At 38.8% G+C, this 27,943-nt stretch overlaps 1 protein-coding gene across 4 annotated transcripts in view; it reads right to left on the bottom strand.

Moving 5' to 3' along the window:
* ZNF512 (zinc finger protein 512) overlaps window positions 1–27,917 on the bottom strand; it is a 30,780-nt gene extending 2,863 nt beyond the window's left edge. The window contains exons 1-13 of one of the 4 annotated variants that reach the window (XM_025867948.2): window positions 27,588–27,917; window positions 27,006–27,064; window positions 17,230–17,414; window positions 16,484–16,579; window positions 16,104–16,187; window positions 15,309–15,433; window positions 14,674–14,760; window positions 14,163–14,261; window positions 13,382–13,549; window positions 10,882–11,076; window positions 4,524–4,625; window positions 3,546–3,608; window positions 2,287–2,385 (exon numbers count right to left, since the gene is read on the bottom strand). In XM_025867948.2, the coding sequence (XP_025723733.1) occupies window positions 2,287–2,385; window positions 3,546–3,608; window positions 4,524–4,625; window positions 10,882–11,076; window positions 13,382–13,549; window positions 14,163–14,261; window positions 14,674–14,760; window positions 15,309–15,433; window positions 16,104–16,187; window positions 16,484–16,579; window positions 17,230–17,414; window positions 27,006–27,064; window positions 27,588–27,917 (1,692 nt within the window). The remainder of the gene's footprint in view (window positions 1–2,286; window positions 2,386–3,545; window positions 3,609–4,523; window positions 4,626–10,881; window positions 11,077–13,381; window positions 13,550–14,162; window positions 14,262–14,673; window positions 14,761–15,308; window positions 15,434–16,103; window positions 16,188–16,483; window positions 16,580–17,229; window positions 17,415–27,005; window positions 27,065–27,587) is intronic. The other 3 variants (XM_025867949.2, XM_073897173.1, XM_025867950.2) reach the window with 3 other exon arrangements.
* Between the last annotated feature and the right edge of the window lie 26 nt (window positions 27,918–27,943).

Here is a 27,943-nt window from a genome sequence, read left to right as displayed (position 1 = left end):
AAGAAAGAAAGAAAGAAAGAAAGAAAGAAAGAAAGGAAGAAAGAAAATGAATTTCAATTTGAAATCAAGTGATCTGATCAGTCTTCTAGGTCTACCTACCAATTTACAGGAATTACCCTGAGAGAGGACCACCACCACAGAAATGCAATCAGCAAAATCCAAAATGTGTGTAAACGTATGTGACAAATGACTGCTTCTTCGGAGGAAAGGGGAAACTCCTAGACCTGCAGTGTCCAGTGAGAGAGTCACTAGCCACATATGGCTAACAAGCTCTTGAAAAACGGCTAATCCAAACTGAGATATGCTTTCAATATAAAAAATACACATTAAGTTTCAAAGACTTAGTATGAAAAAATGTAAAGTATCTCATCAATAATTTTTATTGACTACATGTTCAAAAAATAGTATTTTAGCTATACTGGGTTAAATATATTATTATATATAATATGTTATGTTGATATATTGTTGATGTATTATCAACATTAATTTCACCTGTTTTCTTTATATTTTTAAAAATGTGGTTACTAGAAAATCTTAAATTACATACTTGACTCATGTAACATTTCTATTGGATAGCACTCTAGAATAAAGCATACAGTATATGGACCTTTTTTTTTCTTGCTCCTGATTTGAACAAGCCAACTGGAAAAAATTATGAGGCAATCAGGGAAATTTAAATAATTTAAATAATGACTGGGTATATGACGATATTCAAGAACCACTGCTAATTTTTAGGTGTAATGATGGCTGTGGTTATACATTTTTAAAAAGCCCTTATATTTTAGACATACACATCAAAAGAAGCAGTGACAGTGGACATGGTATGTGGAATTTGCTTTAAAATAAGCCTTTAAGGGACAAGAAAAGTCGGTGTGATTATAAAGGAAAACAAGACTGGACATACACTGATGTCTGTTAAGGCTATTCATTATAGTATTCTGTCCATTTTCATGTATTTGAAAATTTCTGTTAAAAAAAAAAAGTAGTATAAGAAAATGTGAGGCCAAGAGGGAAGAAGAGAGTAAAAATGTTTTACCACTACATATAATTCATAAATACAGGCACAAATCATTGAACTAATGCTTGAGGAACAAGCCCCAAACCAAGTGAAATTTGTTGGCTCCAACTTTTTAAGAAGAAACTGGAGAAACAGGTTGACTACATAAAGGCCAGATTCTGTCAGGAGATTAATTATCTTTTAAATAATTCCTGAGGTATAAAAAGGTACCCTATTATTGTAAAAAAGATAGGACTGCCTTCCAGAAGAAATCTCAGATATAGAAAGGGATTCCCAAAGCTTAAGCCTGTAAAACAACAGGGACCACACCTGATGACACGAACTACAGCCCACGTTGTTAAGAACTATTAAATGGGAGGGCAGAGAACAGCTAAAGGCGCTTGCTCTTTTTCCTTATCAGGCAACAATAGTTTCTACAGTAAGATCTTCCAAGAGAACGCACACTCTACTCCTTTAGCTTTTGCAACACAGGTATTTAATTATACAGAAAACAATTTCTCTATTCACCTGTATTACTAAAAACTTGTCCTAAGAGAAAACTCTTGACTTTCTGAACCTTAAAGCATTTTTATACAGAATTGATTCTGTAATTTTGAATATTTACAAACCTTAAGAAAAGTTTAATGAACCCTAGATTTACTATGGTTAACTTCTCTTCCCTTTTTTCCTTCTTTTCGTCCTTTTGCTGAACCATTTGCAAGTTATCTGCAGACTTATTTCATCCCTAAAAACCGGCATAGATCTGCCTAAGAACAAGGGCATTCTTCTGCACAACTACAATACAGTGATCGCATCTGGGAACATGAACACTGACTCATTACTATTATTTAATGAGTCAGTATTCCAATTTCTCCAGTTGTCTCACTAATGCCCTTTATAGTTGTTTCTCTGCAGTATTTGAAACAACATTAAAAACCGGTCGCTCAAAGACATTAGAATAGGAGAAAACAGAAGCATAGAGATGCCTATAAAACAAGAATTCCAAAAGTATAAATTCAGCCTTGTGCCCAAATGCCTGATTTAACTGAATTTAAAAGAACCAGAAGAGCTCAGGGATGCTCACACTTACAGTGAGCTCAAATGCTTTCACAGAAAAATATAATTATGCCTCTAATTTTACGAAGTATTTTAACTCCATCTCTGGTAACCACTTTCGAGTTACTTTCCTCAACAGTCCTAGCCCATAAAAACACACAAAATGCTCCTTTCTTGGGGCATATGTATGGGTTCCAGAGGATCACAAAAACATGGGATCGCAGGGACCTCACCTCGGCATGGACAGAGTTGATATGATACTTGACACCACTCTCTGACACAAATTCTTTTTGACACAGAAGACACTTGTATTTTCCAGCCACAAAGTTTCCCTGTTTTCAAGAGAGAAAGAAAAGGGAATTACTGGTAAATTCAGGAACACATACCTGGGTCATGTGTGGGGATCATTAGAGATGAGAAAAGGGGATTTTACTTCAGCAAAGGTAAGAAGGAAGAAAATCCAAAACAGCAATATATTTAGGAAAACCAGATTGGGCCAGACAATCACTACTATAAATCTATCCTAAAATAATTCTATACGTAATACCCCCACCCCCTCAACTCAACCCGAAGTTCTCCTACTTGTCTTATAGAACATAACATACTTTTCTATCTTCCCTTGTTTCTGTCACTTCACTTCCAGGTTCTCTTGGTTCCTCTTCCCAAATTATCAAACTCCTGAAGTTCACCAGAGGCACCAATGTATATAATTCTTCCCACTATAATCCACTGCTCCAAAGAGTGCCTTGGACATCCAAAATTAAAGAAGTATCATCCATAACACCTAGTTGAAGGGCTCAGACACTAAGATCATGATGACAAACTCCTTAGTATTCCTGGAAAGATCTGGTTTGGATGCCTACACTCCCATGCTGCCTTGAACTGAGACTTCTCTTCCCTCCTGAGGCTCTGAGTGTCCGTGGTGTTCATTTTGTGTCAAGAGATATTTCTGAATGGAATTAAAAAGTGGCAGCAGTCCCCACAGCTGTGGGTTGTAGGGCACCTGGGTCAACACAGAAAAGATTCAGTGAGGTGAACAGCTGTCTGCCTGACACCCACGGAGAGAGCCTACTTCTCATCCCCAGAGGCCAGTATAATTCAGATGGGATTAGAGGGTCTTCATCAATCCAGCTAAGCACATGTAAATTGATTCTAGAAAGTTTAAGGCCCAAGAAGACAGGGCAGGCCCAAGGCAGGAGAGGCTCAGGTGGAAGAAGTTAAATCCCTGGTAGAGGGTCAGAATTAATATTATTTTTCTCCAAATTCTTTAATTGGTAAGATTTAAGGCTATGTTGGCTTTTTCTGTATCTTGGACATATCCCGGCATCCCACCCAGAAACAAACCAAGAATCTTTAGGACATAAAAAACTAAATCAGCCTCTGGAAGATAACAGCAAACAGGACAACTAGCTGTTCACCTAAACTGAATTCTCTTCCATATCAGACTATTTTAGAGGTCACGTTAAGATAAATTGTTCAGAAAGTTACAAACCAAGGTACAAGAGCCCAGGTGAGCTTTAAGGCCCGATACACTACTGTAGACAGCCTCACAACCCTGAAAAAGAGAAGAAGAAATAACGTGAAGATCATACCAAACCTCATCCTTCTCTTAGCAATCGGTCGTTTACCCTGACCAACCGTACATTTGGAGGGAGAAGCCCAATAAATTACACTGCAAACCAAAAAGGGAAAGAATTCACACATAAGCCGCAAAAGCAAAAAGAGAAAACCAAGGATAGGTTTAAAGAAAAAAAAAGTGAACAAGCTGTTTAGAAAAGCTGGAGATATTCTCTTCCCCGGGACTTTTTCTCTGACACTTAGAGAAACAGAAAATTGCACAGTAAGATTTTTTCTAATCTGCCGTCTTCAGTACAAATGTGTCTCCTATTTGAGCATCTGCTCCTTCCCCAAGTACTGCATATATAGCTGTGGTAGGTTAAGAAGGCTGGAAATTCTCTGCCACTCTTCCCTGTGAGAAGTGGAGTCTACTTACCCTCCCTTTGAATCTGGGTGAACCCTGTTTCCTCTGACCAACAGAATGCCATGGAAATGATGCTGAACAGATTCTGAAGCTAGGCCTTAAGAGATCTGCAGCTTCCACCTTCATGTTCTTGGGATACTCAGGAGTCAGTTGCCACGTACCCTGCTGGTAACCCACTATACTCTGACGGAGAGAGGCCGTGTGGAGAGCCGAGCTCCCAGCCAAATTAGTTCCACAAAAGCCATCTTGGACACTGAGGTCCCATCCAAGCTTGCAGCTAAATACGACCCATGAGTGATCCCAGCGGGTGCCATGTACAACAGGAGAATGTTCTCTGAGCCCTGGCAGAATGAGTGATTTATAGAATTCTGAACAAATACAATACTTGATGTTTTAAACCACTGAGGTTCAGGTACTTCATCATGATGGAATAAACAACTGAAACAAGTTTGAAAACATTTACTGAATAAATGAATGAGAAAGAACCACCTGGTTAGGGCACTGAATGCGATGATATTTCTTGATATCTGACTTCCATTTGTGTAAGACTTCCTGGCTGAAGGTAGGTAGCCCAGGGCGAGTATATTTTAACTACAAGACAAGAAACATTTTATTGGAGGACTCCAATTTCCAACCAAAATACCCCAAAAGTTTCACACCCAACTCTTCAGGTTACATAATTCTGGAGTTTAACAAGCATAGTTTCATACACAGAAAATTGTAGTATGTAAGACCTTTAAATACAAATTTACCTGAAACTGGTAAGTACAATTGTCTATTGTTTAATCTTAGGAATAGTCTGACTTTTAACAGAGGGCAGGAGACTTTCAGATATAGCACTTCATCTATAGTTTGAAAAAGCTTAATGACAGAGCATTTACACAGTTAAAACACTTGTTACAAAAAAGACAGGGATACAAATATGTACTGTATATAAAATATACTTATCCTATGTATATTTACAGGGTACACATATACACACACATCTGTAATACATCCAAAAGAAATATATGTAGATGGGGAAAAGGCTAGAAGGCTATAAATGAACATGTTAACAGTAGTTGTCTCTGGGTGGTAGAATTTTGAGTGGTTTTAATGTTTTTTCCCTGCTCCTCTGCATTTCTCCTTTTTCTTCAAAGGTGTCATGTTAATTTGTTTTGTTTTTTTTTTTAAGATTTTATTTATTTATTTGAGAGAGAGACACAGAGATAGTGAGAGAGGACAAGCAGGGGGAGGGGGCAGAGGGAGAGGGAGAAGCAGGCTACCTGCTCGGGCTCCCTGGAATCAAAGCAGGGCTCAATCCCAGGACCCTGGGATCATGACCTGAGCCAAAGGCAGACGCTTAACCAACCGAGCCACCCAGGCACCCCAATTTTTGGTATTTTAAAAATTCAAACAAAAACACTGAGGTTCAACCTAAAACAAAGATGTGAGAGAACTCTGGGGATGGAACACACGATCTTTCCTTCTATTGCCCAAGTAGAATTAACTATTCCTCACACTCGCCTTCATGTGCTTTTTGACACAAGTTAGTCTCTTCTTAAAACTGCAACTGTAGTTTCCAGAAAAGAGACAGCTAGCACCAGGAGAGACAGTTCTTACAAAGTCCACCACAGGTAATAGCTATATTTCCAGTGAGTAAACGATCCTCCTGCTTGAAAAAAATAAGTATCTGAAACAGATACTGAGACAGAAAAACAGAACCAAAGCCCATTGAATTTAAGGGGAAGTAAGGAAGGCACCCTAAAGAAACTCTGGCAAATCTATAAAAGGAGTCAGAGCACAGAGCTGGCTTTATTTATAAGCACCTCCTCTCCTCTGCAGCTAGTGTATATGTGTCCATCTAAAATCCTTTTATAGTGATAGCAGAATATTTACAAAAACTATTATATTCATACAATAAACTATCATATTTATGCAGCTATAAAAAAAAAAGAAATGAGAATAATCTCAATGAACACATATGGAGTGATTTCCAGGATATACTTTTAAGTGAAATAGAGCGAAGTACAAAAAAAGTACCTATGTAAGAAAGGAAAGAATATAAGAAAAAACGCATTAATGTATGGTGATTAACATAACATAAAAAAAAAAAATCTGGCCATCCATCCCATAAAAATGTAAGAAGGATAAACCAGAAACTACTGAGTGTGTGATCTTTGCGGGGAGCAGGGTGGGAACAGGATGGAAATAAAAGGGTACTAAGAACAGGACGACTGGGAAGAGACCAGTGGCCCTTCTCTAAGAAGACCTTTAATACAAGTCTGACTTTTAGAACTATGGTAACGTTTCACACACCAAGATAAATGACTACTTTCAATTAAACAGGACATACAGGGAACCCAAAATGTAATAAGAGTAACATATGAACCTAAAGATTACAAATGCGAAACCGAATGAAAGCGGGGGCCAATCTAAGTAACTATAAAATAATACTCTGATTATATAGTATAAGGCCAAAGATGAAAAGAACTGGAACAAATACTGTTCTCTAGTTAGAAAATCTGTTTTTACAGGGGTATGGGTTAACAACTGTAAAACTATGTTATACTAGGGCTAAGCAAATAAGTAAATATATTGTACACAATGAGAGCCAGGTCTCTCACTGTTGGAGAAGGAGTTACAAATAAGCACAGAGGAAGACAAGAATGATCCTGGAGTCCCGGGATCGAGTCCCACATCGGGCTCCCCGCTCAGCGGGGAGTCTGCTTCTCCCTCTGACCCTCTTCCCTCTCGTGCTCTCTAGCTCTCATTCTCTCTCTCTCACATAAATAAAATATTTATAAAAAAAAATGAAACTTGCGGTGTTGGACTGGAATTGAAGGTATCACAGCCTTAAATATGTATACAGATAGAGAGACATAAAAATGAACACAAGAGAGGGGGAGCCTGGGTGGTGCAGTCAGTTAAGCATCCAACTCTTAAATTTCAGCTCAGGTCATGATCTCAGGGTCCTGGATCAAACCCCACGTTTTGCTCTGCACTCAGAGTGGAGTCTGCTTGTCCCTCTCCCTCTGCTCCTCCCCTCACCCGCTCCCTCACTCTCTCAAAAGGATAAATGAAATCTTAAAAAAAAAATGAACACAGAGTGTGTGTATGACCCATGAATATACATATATATGTATATGCATATACATATGCACCCTTGGATACACACACACACACACACACACACCCTAGCTCTATCCACCAAGAGGGACCAGAAGCAATAACACCCAGCAGGAATGAATACACCTAGCATTCAAATCTTGGTTTTTAAATATATTCTCCAATAAAAGAAATCAGGATTCCTTGGAGAAATGGTTGATTCCAGGGCTAGGGCAGGGAATATATGAGATGACCCTACAGCATCTCATGGTGTCCAAAAGTAAAAAAGTATTCAAAAAAATGATAGAGGCATGTCAAAAAGACATAGGGGCCCACTCAGAAGAGCTCTTGATGGCCAACTCTGGGACAATTTGAGCCACAAAATTAACAAAAATAACAGCATTGTATTATAATGCTACAATAAAATATCCATGAGTCCATACTGATATAAGCAGATTAATAGAAGAAAAGGACGTATCTTTCTGACAGAATTCCAATTAATAACTGTGGAAGAAATAATGGAAATACTAAACATCATTAGGCAAACAACCATAATAATAATTGTTGCAGTCATGGATGCTACGTTAAGTGGGCAGAAGTATGATAAGATAAGGGTGGTTGTATAGTGTCAATCCCCCACAAAATATTCACTAATTACAAGGGGGAAAACTGTAATTTTGCCTTGGAGAAAACTGGACAACACATCCTCATCAAGTGATCAAAGTTATCACCCGTAAAAAGACATATCAATATCATATACCTCCTGATACGGTGCACTGAGAAGGGCCAACACTGCCTCAGTGGTATTCTTGATAAAAACATAGGACCCTCAATCTAATCTCAAGAAAACACTAGACAAATCCCTATTAGAGATATTCTACAAAATAACCAGCCCGTCCTCTTCAAAGTATCAAGAGCACAAAAGACAAAAAAAAAAAAAAAAAAGCCAGAAGAATTATAACAGATGGGAAGAAACTAAGGATACACAGTAAAGAGAATTAAATGTGAGATCCTGATGGTATCCTATTATGGGATCCTGATGGGATACTATGTTATTGGTTATGTAGGATACTGGCCTTAGAGGAAGCCAGGTAAAGAGCATATGGGAACTCTGTACTAATTTTGCAATGGCTCTGCAAGTCTAAAATTATTTCCAAATAAAAAGTTTTTCAAAAAGGAATATATATTTGTGAAATAATAAAAAATATATATTGGTCTCTGCCCTCAGTTCCTGTTAGTACTTCGTTTTTGACCCTGGTTCCTGACAGAGAGCTCCTAAAACTCCTAAGTTCCAGAGTAATACCAGTATTTGACAGAGAGCTCATAATCCCTTTTCATAATCCCCCAATTCTTGGTAGACTCCTGGGTGGGGGGCTAGTCACCAGAAAGACCAAGCCATGACTTGAAGCTTGGAACTTTCAGACCCATTCCCCATTCTCTGGACAGGGAAAGGAGCTAGAAATGGAGTTAATCAATCATGCCGACATGATGAAGCCTCCATAAAAATCCCAAAATTATGGGGTTCAGAGAGCTTCTGGATTGATGAGCATATATATGTGCCCAGGGGGTGATGTACCCCCAACTCCACAGGGACAGGAGGTCCTATGCTTGGGACTCTTCCAGACCTCACTCTATTTTTCATCTGACTGTTCATCTGTAGGTTTTATTATATCCTTTATAACAAACCAGTAAGCAAGTTTCCCTGAATTCTGTGGGCCATTCTAGCAAATCATCAAAACCAAGGACGGGGTTATGGGAACACCAATTTATAGCCAAATCAGTCAGAAGTACAGGTGACAACCTGAGACTTGTGACTGGCATCTGAAATCGGAGCAGTCCTGTGGGACTGAGCCCTTAACTTGTAGGATCTGACACCAACTCCAAGGAGATAGTGTCAGAACTGAATTATTTGTAGGACACCCAGATGGTGTTAGAAAATTGATGTAGGAAAAACCCACAAACCTGGTGTCAGAAGTTTAAGTGTGCAGTAGTGTGAGAGTAAAGGAAAACACAAGAGTTTTTCCTAGACAATACTGCTTGTATTTGTATCAAGAAACACTGGAAGGGGGCACTTGGGTGGCTCAGTCGGTTAAGCATCTGCCTTCAACTCAGGTTGTGATCCCAGAGTCCTGGGATAGAGACCCACATCGGGCTCCCTGCTCAGTGGAGAGTCTCCTTCTCCCTCTCTTTCTGCAGCTCCCTCTGCTATTCCCCTGCTTGTGCGCTCTCTCTCTCCCTCTCTCTGTCAAATAAATAAATAAACTCTCAAAAAAAAAAGAAAAAAAACAACAACATTGGAAGGACACACAAGAAACCAGTAAGAATGGTTAACCCATGGAGACAGAATAGAACAAGGATAGGGTGAGAGTGAGATATTTCAATGTTTATCACCATTTTGACTTTTGAATGACAAGAATGTATAATCCATTCAAACAAATTAAATTTTTATTTTACTTTATTGGGGGGGCGGCACAGGGAGAGGGAGAGAGAGAATCTTAAGCAGGCTCCACATCCAGTGCTGACCCAACGCAAGGCTTGATCTCACGACCCTGAGATCATGACCTGAGCCGAAATCAAGAGGTCAGATGCTTAACTGACTGAACCCCCAGTCACCCCTAGATTTTTAATTTAAAAAACAAAATGATAATTCCCTTAGCCAACACAATGTCAAAATATAAAACAGCTGATTTTAGGAAAGTATCTGCTAGATAAGACTATCAAAACTTATCAATGAGCTAACAAATATTTATGTAAAATTCCCTAACACAGACCATGCACAGTGAAAACAGGTGGACTACAATATCACAATAAACAAATCACTGTACAAAATTCACATTTAAACTGAATTTAGATAACCACATACTTTAGCCTGTGGCAGGAAGAAAGTAGCAGTAAGTCTAAAGAAGAAAGGCTGCTCTGATAGTCAAAAACAGGATCCTACTCCCTGGACACCTGCAGGACTGATTTTTAGGCCAAGTAAGAGGTATCAACTTCTAAAATTTGACCCATTTTCTTTTAACATATGACATTCCTCTCACATGAGTCTAAGCCCTAAGCCAAATCTAAACTGTTCTTGTCCATACCATGCAGAGTAATAGGTCCTTAGCTCTAATCTTAATTCTCACTGTATATCCTCCCAAGTCCTTCCCTTGACTACTCCCGTAAGTCATATACCTCTTGTCTCCTCTTGGCCAAATAATGTTCCTCTGGTCTATGATCTATTTTAAACCAAAGGCTTCCAAGCTGGGTCCTACACCCTGCAGAAGTACATGGAGGGAATGATAAAAGTATCAAGGAGTAGGCCAAGCAGACAAGGCTTTGGGCTCACTACCCCTAGTTATTCAGAGTGACTCCGTTTTTGGTTATTTTACATACTGGTGTTTTATATAAGCTTTCACTTGGAAAACAGAGTGGGTAGGGAGTGTTCTTTGGCTAGAAAAACAAGTTGAAAGCATTTATCTAAACTAAATATAAACTACTAACAAAGTGGAAACACATTGGGCAACGACTAGGCAAAAAACTAATCTGGGAATTCCGGTTCCCTCTGGAAATAGTCTAAAATTAAGAGGGTTCCTTAAGAAACTTCTGAAACAGACTGTCTCTCTAGGACCCACATGAATCCAAACACTGAAGCTGGATCAGACATGTTCCATTTCTAAGAATAAAGAAGCAAAATATCATTTATCATGTAGTCAAGTGCAATAACTTTTCCGTATACAGGAAGCACAGTATCAGACATGGTTCTAAGTTTCTACTTTACCTTCCGATCATCAGGTACCAAATCCTGAAGCACCTTCCTCTTAGGCCATTCCTTGGCCAGTTCAGCAGAAGCCAGCTCCTGCAGGTGGTATACAGCTATCTTGGCAGAACGCCTCTGAACTCGACCCCCACTCTTTGGCTCCAGGCTCATCTCCTTTAAGCACTCTGGTTGTCCTGACTCTGGATAGAATGAGATCTGCAAGAATGAGACATAGCAAAACACGGCCCTGAAAAGTGGCTTCCATCAGAGCCAATGATTAAAGGCTACCCTTCCTGCTCTAAGTATCAAAAGCTATTTACAAGCTTGCTAACCATTAGCATAAAGCTCCACCACCTTAATGAATATTTTGTTGGTTAAAAAAAACTTTTTCGGATATTGTCTTAATAAGTCAAAGTGGTTAAAGGTCAAGACACAGCCGAGTGCAAAGACATGAACCTCAACCCGTATCTCATACTACATATAAAAATTAACTGAAAATGAATCAAATGTAGACCATATAACTGTAAAACTTCTAGAAGAAAGCAAGGGAGGAAATTTTTGTAATCCTGGGTATGATGGTTTTTTGTCACCCTGGCTAGGCTGCAGTCATCAGCTATTCAACCAAACACTAATCTACATGCTGATGGGAAGGTACTTCGTAGATCTAATTTTTAAAGTCCAAAATCAGTTGACCTTAAGAGAGGTGTGACAGAAGAAAAGGCAGGAGAGATTCAGAGCGTGAGAGAGACTCAATACATCTGCTGACTTGAAGATGAAGGGAACCACAAGCGAGGGAATGCAGATGGCCTTCAGAAGCTGAGAACAATTCCTAGCCTACAGCAAGCAAGGAAATGAGGTCCTACAACTGCATGGAACTCAATTCTTAATTTTAATGAGCCTCAAAAGAGATTCTCCCCCTTGAGCCTCCAGAAAGGAACAGCCCTCTTGACAATCTGATGCCAGCCTGGTAAGGTTCTACACAGGGGAGCCAGCTGAGCCGTGCTATACCTGGACTTGTGGCCTAATAAACTGAGTTCATACAGTTGTGTTGTTTAGGCCATTAATTTTGTGACTTTTTTTTTATAGCAGCAATAGAAAACTGTACCTTGGGTTGGGCAAACGTATCTCAGATACAACAAAAGCATTATCCATAAAAGGAAAAAAAGATAAATTGAACTTTATCAAAATTAAGAATTCTACTCTTTGAAAAACACTGTCCAAAAATTAAAAGACTAGCTAAGGCTGGGAGAAAATATTTACAAGACATGTATTTGATAAGGGACTTTCGTCCAAAATACGTAAAAAACTCAGAATATTTTCAAAACTTCATAGTAAGACAGTAAAACTGCAGTAATAAAAAAAAGGATTGCAATGGCCACTTCACTGAAGAAGACAGACACTTCACTAATGACCCACATTGCCAATAAGCACATGAAAGGATGGTTAATGTCATTAGTCATTAGGGAAATGCAAATTTAAACTGCGGGGAAATACCACTGCATACCTAACAGGATGGATTAAGAAAAAAATGACACTGGCAATAGCAAGTCCTGACAAGGACACAAAAAAACTGGAATTCTCATTTTTGCCAGTGAGAATGCAAAATGGCACAGCCACTTTGAAAACCAGTTTGGCAGTTTCTTATAAAGTTAAACATATATTTATGATTCAACCTAGCAATCCCATTGCTAAGTATTTACCCAAGAGAAATTAAAATTTATTTTCACACAAAAGCCTTTTATGTGAATGTTTACAGCAGCTTTATTCATAATTGCCAAAAAATGGAAACCCAAATGTTCTTCAACTGGTGAATGGATAAAGAAACTGTGAAACATCCATACAATGGAATCCTAGACAGAAATAAAAAGAAATAAATTAATGATACATGCAACACATGGATGAATCTCAAATGTGTTATGCTAAGTGAAAGCCAGACTCAAAAGGCTATACATTGTATGACTCCATTTATATGATATTCTGAAAAAAGCAAAACCATAGGGACAGAAAATAGATCAGTGGACAAATCGTTCTATATCTTGAATGTGGTGGTGACTACACGACTGTATGTATTTGTCAAAACTCTTACAACTGTACACTAAAAAGGGTGAATATTAATTACCATATGTAAATTATACCTTGAAACTTAACTCTAAAAAAAAAATGAGGTGGGGCAAGCCTAGAAATCAAGAAAAAAATGTCAAGACCAAAAAATTGGGACGAAAGAACCAGCTGGAAAGAGATTTCCACAAAATTTCTAGCTAAACGGGAACGCCTTAAGCTTTAAAAATATAATAACGAGTTTACTTCTGCACAGATTAAACATTGAACTTTCATTTCTCTAACCTAATTATGTTCAAAAGGCAGAAAAAAGAGAACCAAGGAAAAACAAGAGAAAACAAAAGCATTCAAAGATTAAAAGGGGATACAAATGAGGAACCAAGGATGTATGGGAAGATGTAAAGGTAAGTAGTCACCACAAAATAGATCCCCAAACAGGGTCTGGAAAGTAATCAGTACTCACAGGCCCATGCTCTGACCTCAGGTGATACGCAAGTCCAGCCTTCGATTTATATGGCTTTCCACAGTGGTGACATTTCAGGGTCATCTCCTCCAGCTCTGCAGCCCCTTTGCCACATTTTCTGACATGGTACAGATATCCCATGATGCTGGTGAAGCTACTAGAGCAACTCTGAACACAGGAGAGAGGCCTGAACTATAATCTTACATCTTTTGACATGATCTCTCAACAGCCACAAAAGACTCAACCACCACATCATATAAATAGATCCTCTGACATCGCTAGACCCTCTCCAACAATTCCCATTAGCACGACCCTTCCCTGTCCCTTGTTCCTGCCCGAAGAGCTGTCCTGTCTACCACCAAGAGTGATATTCAATCAATTTAGTCAGCATTCAGTAAACTAGCACTGTGTGTCTCCTCTGTGGTAGACCTTCCTCTCTGGTCTGTGACTCAACTCCGCCCCAGTAGCAAACACCCAGCAATACCAAAGCTCCTCACAGGGAGATTACTGGGAGCCTTTCATCACACTAAAGACGGGTGGTTAAAGGAACCCCTCTGAACAAAGGAAAAGGGGAGAAAAATAAGTTTGTGGAGATGAGAAAGAAAAATAAAGAACTATTTATGAATTCCAAACACCTGGAAAAGCAGGAGCCACTCTTATGCTGCAAGGTGACACAGAACCAGGTCTACAAGAGAGAAGGAGGAGAAATGGAAGAAAAAGTAACAGAAAGACATTGACTCAAGACTCCAGGCTGAAGGAGATGCTGTCCCTGGGCTCTTACCTCACGCATGCACCTGAGCTTTCCCAGTCTCTTTAGAACTGTTCGGAGCCGTTCTCTCTCACTTGGCTCATCTATTTCTTCTCCAGCCTTCAAAATGGGCTAGAAAGCAAGAGAAGCAAACAAGCAGATGATTCATGGAAAAGACAGATACAGAAAAAAATGATATCATAGGAGAATCAAGGACTGGACTAGCACCTAAGCCGATGCCCATGAAGCTTAGTTATCTGACTCCTGGCTTTCTCCATCTTCTCCTAGACAGACAAGGAAGCAAATGCAATGCAAAGAAGAGTCCAGAGCCTCTATCTTCCAGGAGACGAACCTTTGGGGCTAACCTAAACACACAAATACCCACCACAAAGGTTTCATTGTGCATAACTCTTCTATCAAAAGGGTGTTCTTACACCCCTAAAAAGCCCCAGAGCCTTAGCCACCCCACTGGGCTATCCACACTCATCTATGTAAAGACATGCAAACACCACACAGGCTCATATGGAACAGAAGACACTCTTACCAAGCTATTATGATTTGCCATGACGTGATACTTCATCCCTGCCAGTGAACGAAGCTGTTTCCCACAATGATGACAAGTAAACATTTCCTACGAGGAAGAAATACTGCTCAGTGCCAGGCTGTTCAACAAAGAAATAGAATGTTAAAAAGTCCTACTCAGATGCTCTTGACTGTATCTCCTTTGTTTCCCAAACTCAACAGTCAGTGAATCTCAAAATCCCACAACATCATGTCATGTCCTCAAGGACAAAGTAAAAGCAACTCATTTTTAAAGTAGTAAGAATTACCATTTACTAAGTGCCAATTATTTGCCAAGTAATGGGATGGGCACTTAACCTGTATTATTTCTTTCTTATCCTCTCAGGGGCTGCACAAAATTATTTTCTCCCTCATTTTTATTTTCTCTCTCTTATAAATGAGAAAACTGAGGTCCACACATAAAAAAGCTAAATGACACAACCAGTAAGTGGCTGAGTGAAGATTCAAACCCAAGTCTGTCAGACTCAAAAGCCTCTGTTTTCCTCATAACACAATGCTGCTGCTTTTCCACAGTCATCAGTGCACCTGACACAGCAACAGATGTCCAAGGTATGGGGAAAGATCATAACTGTCACGAAAGGCCACAAAATCTCTAACCTGTTTGCAGGTCTCCATGTGTTTCTTTAAGCCCTCTATGGTCTTTCTCCCCACTGCCTGGCAGGTAGGACAGGAGACACTGCCTTTATCCACGATTTCTAAGTACCACTGTTCCTCCAAACTGCCTATAAAGGAGAAAAAGGAATACCTCATAATCTGCAGAATTCTCTAGAAACAAAAAGCACAATCCTGAAACTTAGTAAAAGTATCATAAAAATGGTTTGTTCCCTTCCTGCGGAAAAGACTCTTGCTGCATATAATTTCTAGAAATAATTCTTTTTTCAGTCAGTAAGGAGTTTCTGAAACATCTACTCAATTTCCCATGATAAAAACCATCTGAGCACCACTCAAAAGCCCAGCGGCTTACACAACTGGGCAACATCTTTTTTCTAGCTTTACTGAGGTATAAGCAACAATGGGCAACACTTTCAAAGCAGTATATTAACAAGGAGATACTGAGATATATAACAGCCAGTTTGCTGAGTGTTTCCTGTGTGCCTGAGACTTTGTGAAATGTTTTTATCCCATTTAATCTCCACGAAAATTTTGACTGCCTTCATTAGCCCTACTTAGAGACAAGGAAACCAAAGTTTGCAGAAGTTACTAAATGGCGGCAGGCCAGAAAACCAATTAAGAGCCAAAACTTCAACGAGGATCTGACTAGCCTCCAAACCCATGCCCCTAATAACTGCCTCCTTGAAACTCTTTGCTACATCATTCCTTAACCACCACAACCAACAACAAAAACAAGGGTGTGAAAACTGGATACCCCAAAGCTTCCAACAGAAAACATACCTGCTGCATAAGCTGGTGGTTCCTTCCGAATACGACGAGCCTGGGATTTGGGATTAGGCTGAGTTTTAGGCCGTTGCTTCCTCCCTGACACAAGACAGAAACTTGAAGCCCAACATGTCAACTTTGCTACCCCCTCTCTACTACCAAAATCCTCTTCCTTCCTCTCCTCAACACCCTGTGCCCCACTCCCTCAACCAACTGACTCCCTTAGGTTGTAACAGAAAAAATGGGTAAAGTCAGGCAGGATGGAAGCCATTCGAGCCAAAAAATGAAAGGGCTCAACAGTGCTTCAAGGGTCAAAACCTAAGATCTCTCTTGTACCTCTAAAGAATAAAGCCCAGGCACCCAAGGAAAGAGAATGAGCAAAGTTACTCCCTTACCATAAAGCTTATGCTTCTTCTGAGGAAATTCCCGATAGTCTTCATCTTCTTCCTGCCTGGGTTTCCTTTTGCCTTTGGTTGATACTCCACCTGACCCTGAAATACCGTACAAAAAGAAACAAACAAAACCCTCAGTATGCCTTACGAGTGAACATCTTGGCCTGCCTTCAAACCATCATTCACAAGATCATCATTGAGAAAGATCATCAGTGAGCACAAGCCTCACAGAAGTGTTTTGACATTTTTAGGTAAGTTGGTAAACTTCACTAATTCACCCAACCTCCACTTTTCCATTTTTACTGTTCTCCACCCAAGTGATCAATTGTTCCCTATGAATAATAAGAGCCTTCAGGCAATGTGCTTCTTTGATCTTGATTCAAGGCTAACACTGAAGTAGAAGAATTGTTCCAGATAAAGGGTTACTAAAAACCCTTGAGACTATGCCCACCAAGACTATTACACCCAGAATCACCCTTACACCAGCCCCTAAACTTCAACAGAGGATCAAACTGGAACAATAAGAAAGAAGTTGTGAAGAGGAAAGGCTGAAAACAGCCTAATCTAGAGGAGTGAAGATCAGCAGAATTTCACTCTAAAATAGAAGGGCAGTTCACAAAGTTGAATAGTATGTGGCGGCCTAACACAAATGTGAGATACACATATATGATCCTTAATAGTTTAAGAGCCATTTACAACAGCTACCTAGAGAGTGCTCTGCCTTTGAAATAAGACAGAGATAGTGGTACCTTCTACACGGGAAGCAGCAGCTGGCTTGACCCTTCTCATCTTCATCCAGTAGGTCGATTTTCGGAAGGATGGTGGAAAATCACTCACTGGCTCACATGAAGAGGCAGACGATGAGCCACTTAAGGAGTCATCATGAGGGATAGTGTACTGGAAACTATTATCCTTTATGGAGCACTGGGTCCTGCTATTAATACGACACAAATATATATACCACAAAGGAGGATCTGGAGTAATGTTCCTGTTAATTATTTTATATCATAAGACAAGTTGGTTACCTATGCAAAAACTAAGAAGCCTGATAATAAAAACAGAATTGAGATTGTAATCTAACAATTACAATGGTTGATCAAATGCAACATATAAAATTATTATACTTCACTGTAATAAGAGAAAGCAGTCCACATTAATGATCACTCTGCAGCCCAAGCAGGCATTCTTTCCTAGATTGATCAAATAAAAGAAAGTAGTCAAAGTAATAGGGTGTTCTATGATCCTTTAGAAGATCCCCTGGATCAGTAACCAGGTATGTCCAGGCCTCCCTATTTCTCTGACAGAGGGACAATAACTAAATAGTATCCCTGAGAACAAAGAAGGAAAAGAACAGTTTGTAGGGCCCTAGTCTGATCCATCTTCCCTCTCCCTTAGCTGCCTCCCTAAACATGGTGTCAGGGCTGTCCTGTCTTATTAATGCAACATGACTGTTAGCTCCCATAGTGAAAGGAAGGGTGCTGCTACCTTGTCTGAGGTAAGCTGGCCAGGGAAGTGTGGTATACAGCTAGATCCAAATTCCCAAATCTAAGACCAGTCAGTATGTAGTTAACAAACATTACCCAGTAACTACAAAGTATCTTCTAGGTCATTCAGAATGCACAGAGGAGCAGCAGTTCTCAAAGTGTGGTCCAAGGACCTCGAGACATCCCTTTTCCAGTTAAAGATCTGTGTGAGGCCTGCATTAGGTTTATGGCTTAGAAAGGTCACTCTGGACGCTATATGGAAGATGACCCACGGAGGAAAAGTGAATAAAGGGAGAAGGGTTAGCAGCTTATTGTAACAGTATGGAAAAGAGATGATAAGGACTTGAACTAAGGTTTTGTAGTTAGCAGATTCAAGATAACATTTAGTGACAGAGCTGATAAGAATAACATAGAGGTTTGTGGTAAGGAGATGGAACTAACACAGGTGACCATTCTTTTTTTTTTTTTTTAAGACTTTATTTATTTATTTGACAGAGGGAGAGAGAACACAAGTAGGGGGAGCAGGAAAGGGAGAAGCAGGCTTCCCGCTGAGCAGGGACCCTGGGATCATGACCTGAGCCGATGCTTAGGACTGAGCCACCCAGGTGCCCCCACAGGTGACCATTCTTAAGAAAATATATAAGTAAAATATGATACATGCCTACTATGGAATACTATGTAGTTGTTGAAAGCAATAAACCGTTTCTACGCATAGAGACATGAACATAACCAAAAAGCATACTACTGAATGAAAAAAGAAACAGGGGTGCCTGGGTGGCCCTGTCAGTTAAGCATCCAACTCTTGGTTTCAGCGGCTCAGGTCATGATCTCAGGGCTATGAGATCGAGCCCTGCATCAGGCTCTGAGTCTCCTTGAGATTCTCTCTCCCTTTCCCTCTGCCCCTCCTCTGAGTGCACATGCACACTCGCACACACACTCTCTCCCCAGAAATAAATAAATAAATCTTTAAAAGAAAAAAGAAGAAACAGAGTAAGACTTAATGTCAATTTGGTAAGTTAAAAACAAATATACATGTAAACAACACTAGCTATTTTACAAGGATTCATAAATATTTAAGGACAAATATCAAACTCGCTAACATGGTTGTCTCTGGAAGGGAATGGAAACAGGGAAAACAAAAAACAACAGAGACTGATGATGTTGGTATGCTATGAACAGGGAAGAATGATTTTCCATTCTCTGCACATGAGATCCAAAATTACAAACTTAATACAGCAAAGTCCTGATTCTGCCGTGGTGCATTAGGAGGCCACTACAGCCCATCCCTCCCGCTGATTACAACTAAAAATCCTGGACTCTGAAAAGTAAACAAAGCAGGTGGATTGTGGAGAGGAGTCAAAACTGGGAAAAGTGACTCACACGGGGGTGTTTCCCCATTTTGTTTGTTTTCCCACACATGTGGCAATGCAATAAGGGGGCCCCATTTGCAGAGTAGCATGGGCAGCCTAAATTCCAATAGAAACTATCTTATTGGCCAGAGAAACCAGGAAAAGGGCCTCTATAGACTAAAATGTGTGAGAGAGCTGTGGATAAGAGACAGTCAAAGAAGGTGATCCTATAATTCTGTGTATGAATCCACACAAATCACAGCTTAATCTGAACTATATGTGTGTGGAGCATACCCAAACCAGCTTAGCAAAGGCTTCAAAAAATGAAATAAGATTTGAACAAACTGCACAAGTCGCACACTAACCCCTAAACTGCTAGTAAAAGACAGACCCAAACCAATGTATCAAAAGCTTGAAGAAATGAAACAAGACTTGAAACACCTGGAAAAGTCTCAGACAAACCCCTGAGCTATTCAAGACAGACCTAAACCAACACAGCAAAGACTCAAAGAATGGAAATAAGATTGAACCAATGCCCTCAGAAGGCAAGACAGAACTTATGGTCTGAACAGTAAGCAGGTTACTTGCTAAAATAAAAACCGCAATGATCTCCCAGAAGATTCTAAAAAGACCCAACGTCTATACAAATAACATTCACGATCTTGGGAATAAATCCCAAAATTATGCAACACACAAAGAACCAGGAAAATGTGCATAATTCCAAAAGGAACAGATAATGAACAAATGTCAACCCCAAAATGATCCAGATGTTAGAACTATCAAAGATTTAAAGCAGCTATTATAGGGACGCCTGGGTGGCTCAGTGCGTTAAGTGTCTGCGTTTGGCTCAGGTCATGATCCCAGAGTCCTAGAATTGAGTCCTGCATCGGGCTCCTTGCTCAGCAGGGAGCCTACTTCTCCCTCTGCCTGCCTCTCCCCCTGCTTGTGCTCTCTCTCTCTGACAAATAAATAAATAAAATCTTTAAAAAAAAAAAAAGCAGCTATTATAAATATGCTCCATGAAATAAAGGAAAACACACTTGAAGTGAAGGAAAAGGTAGGAATTCTCAGCAGAAAAAAAGAAATCATAAAAAAGAATTGAAATTTTAGAACTGAAAAATACAGTATTTGAAATAATGACAGAATGGGCTCAGCAGAAAAGGAAAAAGAAACTGTGGCACAAAAATACATTTGAAAAAAATAATGGTGGAAAATCGCCCAAATTGAATGAGACATAAATTTACAGATTCTAAGAGCTCAACAAACATGCAATAGGATAAACTCAAAGAAAAACACAACTAGACACATCTTAATGAAAATGTTCAAAACCGAATATTAAAAGAGAAAAATCTAGAAAACAGCTAGAAAAAAAGGACATGTTACATATAAAGAACAATGGTTTGAAAAATCACAGAATTCTCAACAGAAACCAAGGAGAACAGAAGACAGTGTAACATCTTTAAAATCCTGAGACAAAAGATTTGTCAATCTAAAATTCTATACTCAGTGAAAATATCCCTGAGACCTACTTCTTCAGATAAAAAAAATTAAAAAAAAACAAGAAAATTTGTTGTCAGCAGACCTGCTCTATGAGAAATGCTAATGGAAATTATTCCAGATATGATGAAGGAAAATGATACCAGAGAGAAATCTGGATTTTTAGGAATGAAGAAAAAGCAAAAGAAATGGTAAATAGCTGGGTAAATATATTAACAACGACAATGACAACAACAACAAAACCCTCTAAAACAAAATTTTAACATTATCTGGTAAGGTTTTCAATATATGTAGATGTGATACATATGACAGCTATAACTTAATGGTCAGCAGGCAGGGGGTTAAGGAATCTCCATGGTTGTAAGGCATCTACATTTAAGCAAAGTGGTAGTATATTAACTCTAAGTAGCCTATGAAACAACAGGTACGTATATTGTACTTCCTAAAGCAACCACTACACACAAGAGAAAGAGAAAAAAAAGAAAAAGAAAAAGAAAGATTCAAAAATCAATAAACTAAAATTGGACACCAAATATTCAAATAATTTAAAATAAGATATAACACTGGGTACGAGAACACAAAATAAAATGGCAGACCTAAATCCAACCATATCAATAATTAAATGTTTATGAGCTCAACACTCCAGTTAAAAAGTCCGAGGCTGTTCAAGAGTGAATAAAAAAGCAATATTCTAATACAGTTGACCCTGGAACAGCATGGGTCTGAACTATATGGGTCCACTTATACATGGATTTTTTTTGATAAATAGTACAGTATTGTAAATGTCTTTTCCTGGTAATTTTAGTATTTTCTTTCCTCTAGCTTACTTTATTGTAAGAATACCGTAGTATATAATATATAACATAAAAAATATGTGTTAATCAACTGTTTATGTTATCAGTAAGGTTTCCAGCCAACAGGAGGCTATCAGTAGTTAAGTTTTGGGCAAGTCAAAAGTTATATGAGGATTTTCAACCGTGTTGGGGTCAACATCCCTAACCCTTGTGTTGTTCAAGGGTCTCCTAACTGTATATTGTGCCTACAAGAGGCACAGTTTCTTTTCTTTTTTTTTAATTGTTATTTATTTAAGTAATCTCTATACCCAATGTGGGGCTTGAACTCAGACTCCAAGATCAAGAGTCAAATGCTCTTCTGACTGAGCCAGCCAGGTGCCCCCGAACTTTCAATATAAAGACATATATAGATTGGAAATAAATGGATGAAAAAATTTATACCACACAATCGACAAACACAACAAGGCTGCAGTGGCTATTCTAATACCAGATACAACAGACTTTAAGACAAGAGTATCACCAGAGATATAAAGGGACACTCCATAATGATAAAAGTAACAAATCATCACAAAGACATAATTACTCATTGCATGTGTCTAGTAACAGAGGCTCAAAGTACACAAAGCAAAACTGATAGAATTGAAACAAAAAAACCAGACAATTCTACAGTCTTAGTAGAAAATTTTAAGACCTTCTCCTTTCAGGAATTGGTAGAACTAGACAAAAATTCAGGAAAGACCCAAAAGATGTGAACAACACTATTAGCTAAATTACTCTAGATTCACTTTATAGAACACTACATCCAACAACTATAGGATACAGTCTTTTCAAGTAGACATTGTGCATTCAACAAGACAGAGTATACGCTGGGCCATAAACTTTAAACTTAAAAAGATGAAAATCAGGGTGGCTCAGTTGTTAAGCGTCTGCCTTCGGCTCAGGTCATGATCCCAGGGTCCTGGGATCGAGGCCCGCATCGGGCTCCCTGCTCCACGGGAAGCCTGCTTCTCCCTCTCCCACTCCCCCTGCTTGTGTTCCCTCTCTCGCTGTGTCTCTCTGTGTCAAATAAATAAATAAAATCTTAAAAAAAAGATGAAAATCATATATGTATTCTCTGACCACATCAGAATTATATTAGAAGAACAGTGTATCGAAAATAAAAAATAAATCTGGAAATTAAACAATCTACTTGTAAATAATTCATGGGTCAAAAAGAAATCACAAGAGAAATTCAAAAATATTCTGAAGTGAATAACAACAAAAATACACACATCAAAATTTGTGGATTGCAACCAAAGCAGTACCTAGAAGGAAACTCACAGCTCTAAATACTATTAGAAAATTAGATCTATAATGAATGACAAGATTTCATCTTAAGATACCTTAAAAAGGGAAAGTAAACCCAAAATAAATAGAAGGAAAAATATAATGAAAAGGAGAAATTCATGAATTAGAAGAGACAACAGAGAAAATCTGGTTCTTTGAAAAGACCAACAAAATTGACAACCCTGTGGCTAGACTGAGATAATAGCAACAAGCAACTAGAAATGAACTTATAAAAATAGTGTCATTTACAATAATATAAAAAAAACCTAAAAACAAATCTAACAAAAGATAACCAAGATTTTCATAATGAAAACTTACAGAGAAGTTAGGGATCTAAATAAATGGAAAAATATAGCATGCTCATAAGTCAGAAAACTCGGTATTGTTAAAATGGCAATTCTCCCCAAACTGATCTGATTCAATACAATATACTGATCAATACTCTAGCATGCTTCTTTTTATAGAAATTGACAAACTAATTCCAGAATTTATATAAAGAGACAAAGAACCTAGAATAACTAAACAAATTTTGAAAAAGAACAAAAGAGCTAGATGACTTACCCTATCTGATTTCAAGACTCACTCTAATCCCACAGTATCAAGACAGTTTAGTATTGGCAAAAAGACAGATATATACATCAATGGAACAGAATAAGGAGTCTAGAAACAGACCCACACATATATATGTTCAAATAATTTCTGACCAAGGTGCCAAGGCAATTGAATAGGGAAAGTCTTAACAACAGGATATACAAAATGAAAAGAAATTAACATTGACTCTTATAACACACCATCCACAAAAAATTAACTCTAACCAAGTCAATAGACCTAAATGTAAAACCTAGAAAACTTCTAGAAAAAAACAAAGCAGAAAATCTTTGCAATTAGGGATGGCAAAGTTTTCTCAAATAGAATACAAAAATAAGAAACATAAAAGGAAAAAATAACATTTTAATAATTTTTAATGATGAATATAAAACTGTTGGTCTTCAAGGCACCCAGGTGGCTCAGTCAGTTGAGTGGCTTCAGCTCAGGTCATGATCTCAGGGTCCTGGGATCAAGCCCCAAGTTGGGCTGCTCCATGTTCAAGAGGGAGTCTGCTTCAGGATTCTTTCACTCCCTCTGCCCTTTCCCTCTCTCTAAACTACATAAATAAATCTTTAAAAAAATAAAAATAACAAATAACAAAACTGTTGGTCTTCAAACACACCATCAAGAAAATGAAATGCAAATCAGAGACTGGAAGAAAATATTCAAGACACATCTATCAGACAAAGGAACTGTATTCAGAATATAGTTTTTAAAAATACTACAATTCCATAGTAAGACAAACAGCTCAATTTTTTTAAATGGGCAAAAGATATGAACAGGCACTTCCCAGAAGATGATATATGAGCCAATGAGCACATGAACAGAAGTTCTACATCATTATTCGTCAGGGAAATGCAAATTAAAATCACAATGAAACACAACTATATACCCATAAAATTGGCTAAAATTAAAGACTTATTCCCAAACACTGCTGGTAAGAATATAAAATACCACCAATTTGGGAAACAGGCAATTTCTTAAAAAGGTAAACATACTCCTGACATAAGACCCAATCAACCTAAGATGGTAAATCTTAGTAAATAAATACCATCTTAGGTATTTATCAAGAGAAAATACAAAACAAAACATTTTTCTACACAGAGACTTGTATGTGGATGTTCATAACAGCTTCATTTTAATACCCTCAAAATGAAAATAACCCAAATATCCATCAAAGTAGATGGCTAAACAAATCATAATGTTATCTATAATGAAATTTTGTTCAGCAATAAAAATTAATTTTCATCCAAAATCATTATTTTGAGTGAAAAAAATCATGCAAAAAGAGAACATACTACATGATTTCATTTATATAAAATCCTAGAAAGAAAAAAGGTCAGTGGTGTCTGGGAACAGGAGTAGAGGAAGGAATGGATTGCAAAGGAACCCAAAAAATTTTTTCAGAGGGATGGAAATGTTATCTTGATTGTGGTGACAGTTATGGTTACTTACATACATTAAAGTAGGTCATACTGTATAATTTTTTTTTAAGATTTTTATTTATTCATTTGCGAGAAAGACAGAGAGAGAACAAGCAGGGGGAGAGGCAGAAGGAGAGGGAGCAGCAGACTCCCTGCTGAGCAAGGAGCCCGATGCGGAACTCGATCCCAGGCCCCTGGGATCATGATCTGAGCCGAAGGCAGACACTTAACCATCTGAGCCACCCAGGCGCCCCATACTGTATACTTTAAATATGTATACTATAAATTTGCAGTCTATTGTACTTCAATTATACCTCAATAAAAGTATTTAAAAATTTTTAATAGGAATTGGCAGGCCTCTAGGGCCAAAACCCACCATCTAAAACAATGGGAACAATGCCTACTAGCCAGACTTAATAGTATCAAGAGGCCATTAAGAGTCAAGTCCCACGTGACTCCTCTTGGTAAACTATCCTCATAGGAATGTCTTTACTGTCAGTGTAGGACTCAAATATTCCCATATCCCCTCTCATGAATAAGTACAAGAACAGTAATAAATAAATAAATATCAATAGTTTATATAATCAGTATGATTAACATCTTGGAAATTAAATCAATGTAGTTAAGGAATCCCTCCCTATAGGTCTCTTTCATTTTTAAAGGACTCAACAAAAACAATACTTGTCAAATGAGGGTACTTGATTGCTTGTAAAAACCCACATTAATCTTAAACTTCCCCTTCCATAAATATGGCAAGAAAAAGACTTTGGTTTGAACAATATGATCATAATCGTAGTAACTTTATAATTTGTTGTCTGTGGCACACCTTTTGGTCTCAGCTTCTAACCACAAGAGTGAAAAGTCTGACCAATTTTCAGCTCCTTTCTGATCGACCAAGAATCTTTCAGAGACCCTAGTTCATTCTCTAGGTGCAACTACTTAGACTTCATTAGAAAATTATTTCAGTTCATCCCAGTTTCCTTTGCAGCCTCTGTTCATTCTACCCAATCCTTAAATGCTGACGTTCTCCAGGGTTTCATCCTCTAGTCTCTTCTAGCCTCACTTCTCACCAATGGTTCTCAAACTTCACAATCTCTTAAAAAGTCAGTTAAAAAGGATTCCTATGCCCTAACTCCAATGATTCTGATTCAGATTAATAGATGAGGACCTGTTAATCTTTATATTTTTTAACAATTAACCACTTGCTATTCCATTAAATGCTTTTACCTGTTCACATTCTGTTCTCTATAAAAAAATACATTTTCCTTCTGGCTAACTGCATTATTCCTTGATTTTCAAGTCTGTTTAGTAGGAGTACTTGCTCTGGCAACTCTTCCCTTCTGAACTATCACCCCCTTTCCCCCAAATGCTTTATTAAATTCCTGTTTAAAAATATTTACTTACACCTAATCATGTTGATGTACTTGCCTATCTCCCCTTTTAGACTATTCTGTGTTTTTCTTGTCTGTATATCTAACAGATATATGTGTTATACAGCACATAACAGATACTCAGCAAATGTTATCTGAATTAATTTATTCGTTTTAATGAATATCTAGTTAATAAGAATCTCTTTTGTACTAATATGGAAAAGGTTAGCACGTTGTGTACGAAATAAACAACCAGTTTTAAAGCCAAATAGTCTGAAAATAAAAGGATTTCTTACAGCCATTTTTATCAGTCCTTCCCATGTTCATCAATGTATTCATGAGTATATATTTGATGTCTGAGGACATGCGGGGCTACACTAAGTTATACATTCCATTTTTAATATAATTCGTACTTTTCTTTGCAAGCTAGGTTCTTCTCCCCTGTATTAGGTTTAGACCTGCATTGTCCAATCAGGTAGGCACTAGCTACAGGTGGCTATTTAAATTTAAGATTAAATACAGTTAAAAATTCAGTTCCTCAGTCACACTGGCCACATTTCAAGCGCTCAAAAGCCATACGTGGCTATGGTCCTGGACAGTGCGGATACAGAACATTTTCTCATCATCACAGGAAGTTCTACTGGACAGCGCTGGCGACACAATTATAAATGGATCCCAGAAAACCTCACTTACTTCTTAGCTCCCACGATCTTCGTGCTCCTCTGCTGCTTAAAGGATGTGGGTTCCGGAGTCTAGCAAATCGCAAGCACATGAGTGAATGCTAGGGACCTCTGAACCCTGACCACAAAAGACGAATGAATCCCCTTGTGCCCAGAAGAAATGAAGCTCTCCCCAGGCAACTACCTCGAACGGAAAAAGGCAAGGCTTTTTAAGAAAAGTGTGTCGTCCTGTCTTCCTACAGAGTTAAGGCAGCTGACAAAACCATAGTCTTCATCTCCATTCCCAAAGCTCTGTCCCAGATAAAGGTTCTAAAGGGAGGCGAAAAGAGAGGACAACGGATATGGGAGGTACTGGGGATATAAAAGGAATAGAAACTAATGGCAATATGGCGAGAAACTGAGTCCAAGGAAGTGGGGAACAGTCAGCGGTAAGTGGGGGGGGGAAAGGGAGACAGGTAGATCTGACCTAGAAGGGTGGGGCCTACGATGGGCTCTGATAAAACCAACTCTGAGCATGGGACAAAAGCGAGCGACCGCGTGTTGCGGGCTCCACAGCGCTACCCCTAAAGCATAACGGTCAAACCGAGAAACTCACGGCGGGTACTGCACCGAGTCTGGAAGACATCACTCCCTCTCCACGCCTAACAAATCCACCCAAGGGCTCCGGCCAGACCAACGCCACTTCCGCTCTCCTCTCCTCTCCCGGATGTGGAGTCGGCGCCGCCGATCCCAGGTCTGAACGTCTACTTCCGCCTGGCAGTTTCCGAGGGGGCTGCGGCCGGAGTGAGTCACGTGGCACGCCTCCCTCCTCTGAGACCCCGCCCCGGGAAGCTGTAGGTGGGGTTTGGAGCCACAACATGGCCTCAGAACCCCTTACTCGCGTTCCATCCGTTTGCACGACACCAAATGTCCCTCCACCCTCCATTCCCCACCCAGCACAACGAGTGGTCT

Source organism: Callorhinus ursinus, unplaced genomic scaffold (genome assembly GCF_003265705.2).
Source record: "Callorhinus ursinus isolate GAN/ISIS: 27379988/994484 unplaced genomic scaffold, GSC_fseal_2.0 scaffold10, whole genome shotgun sequence".
Lineage (NCBI taxonomy): Eukaryota > Metazoa > Chordata > Mammalia > Carnivora > Otariidae > Callorhinus > Callorhinus ursinus.
The sequence above is the reverse complement of the archived record's forward strand: the minus strand, read 5'-3'. Positions and strand labels throughout refer to the sequence as shown.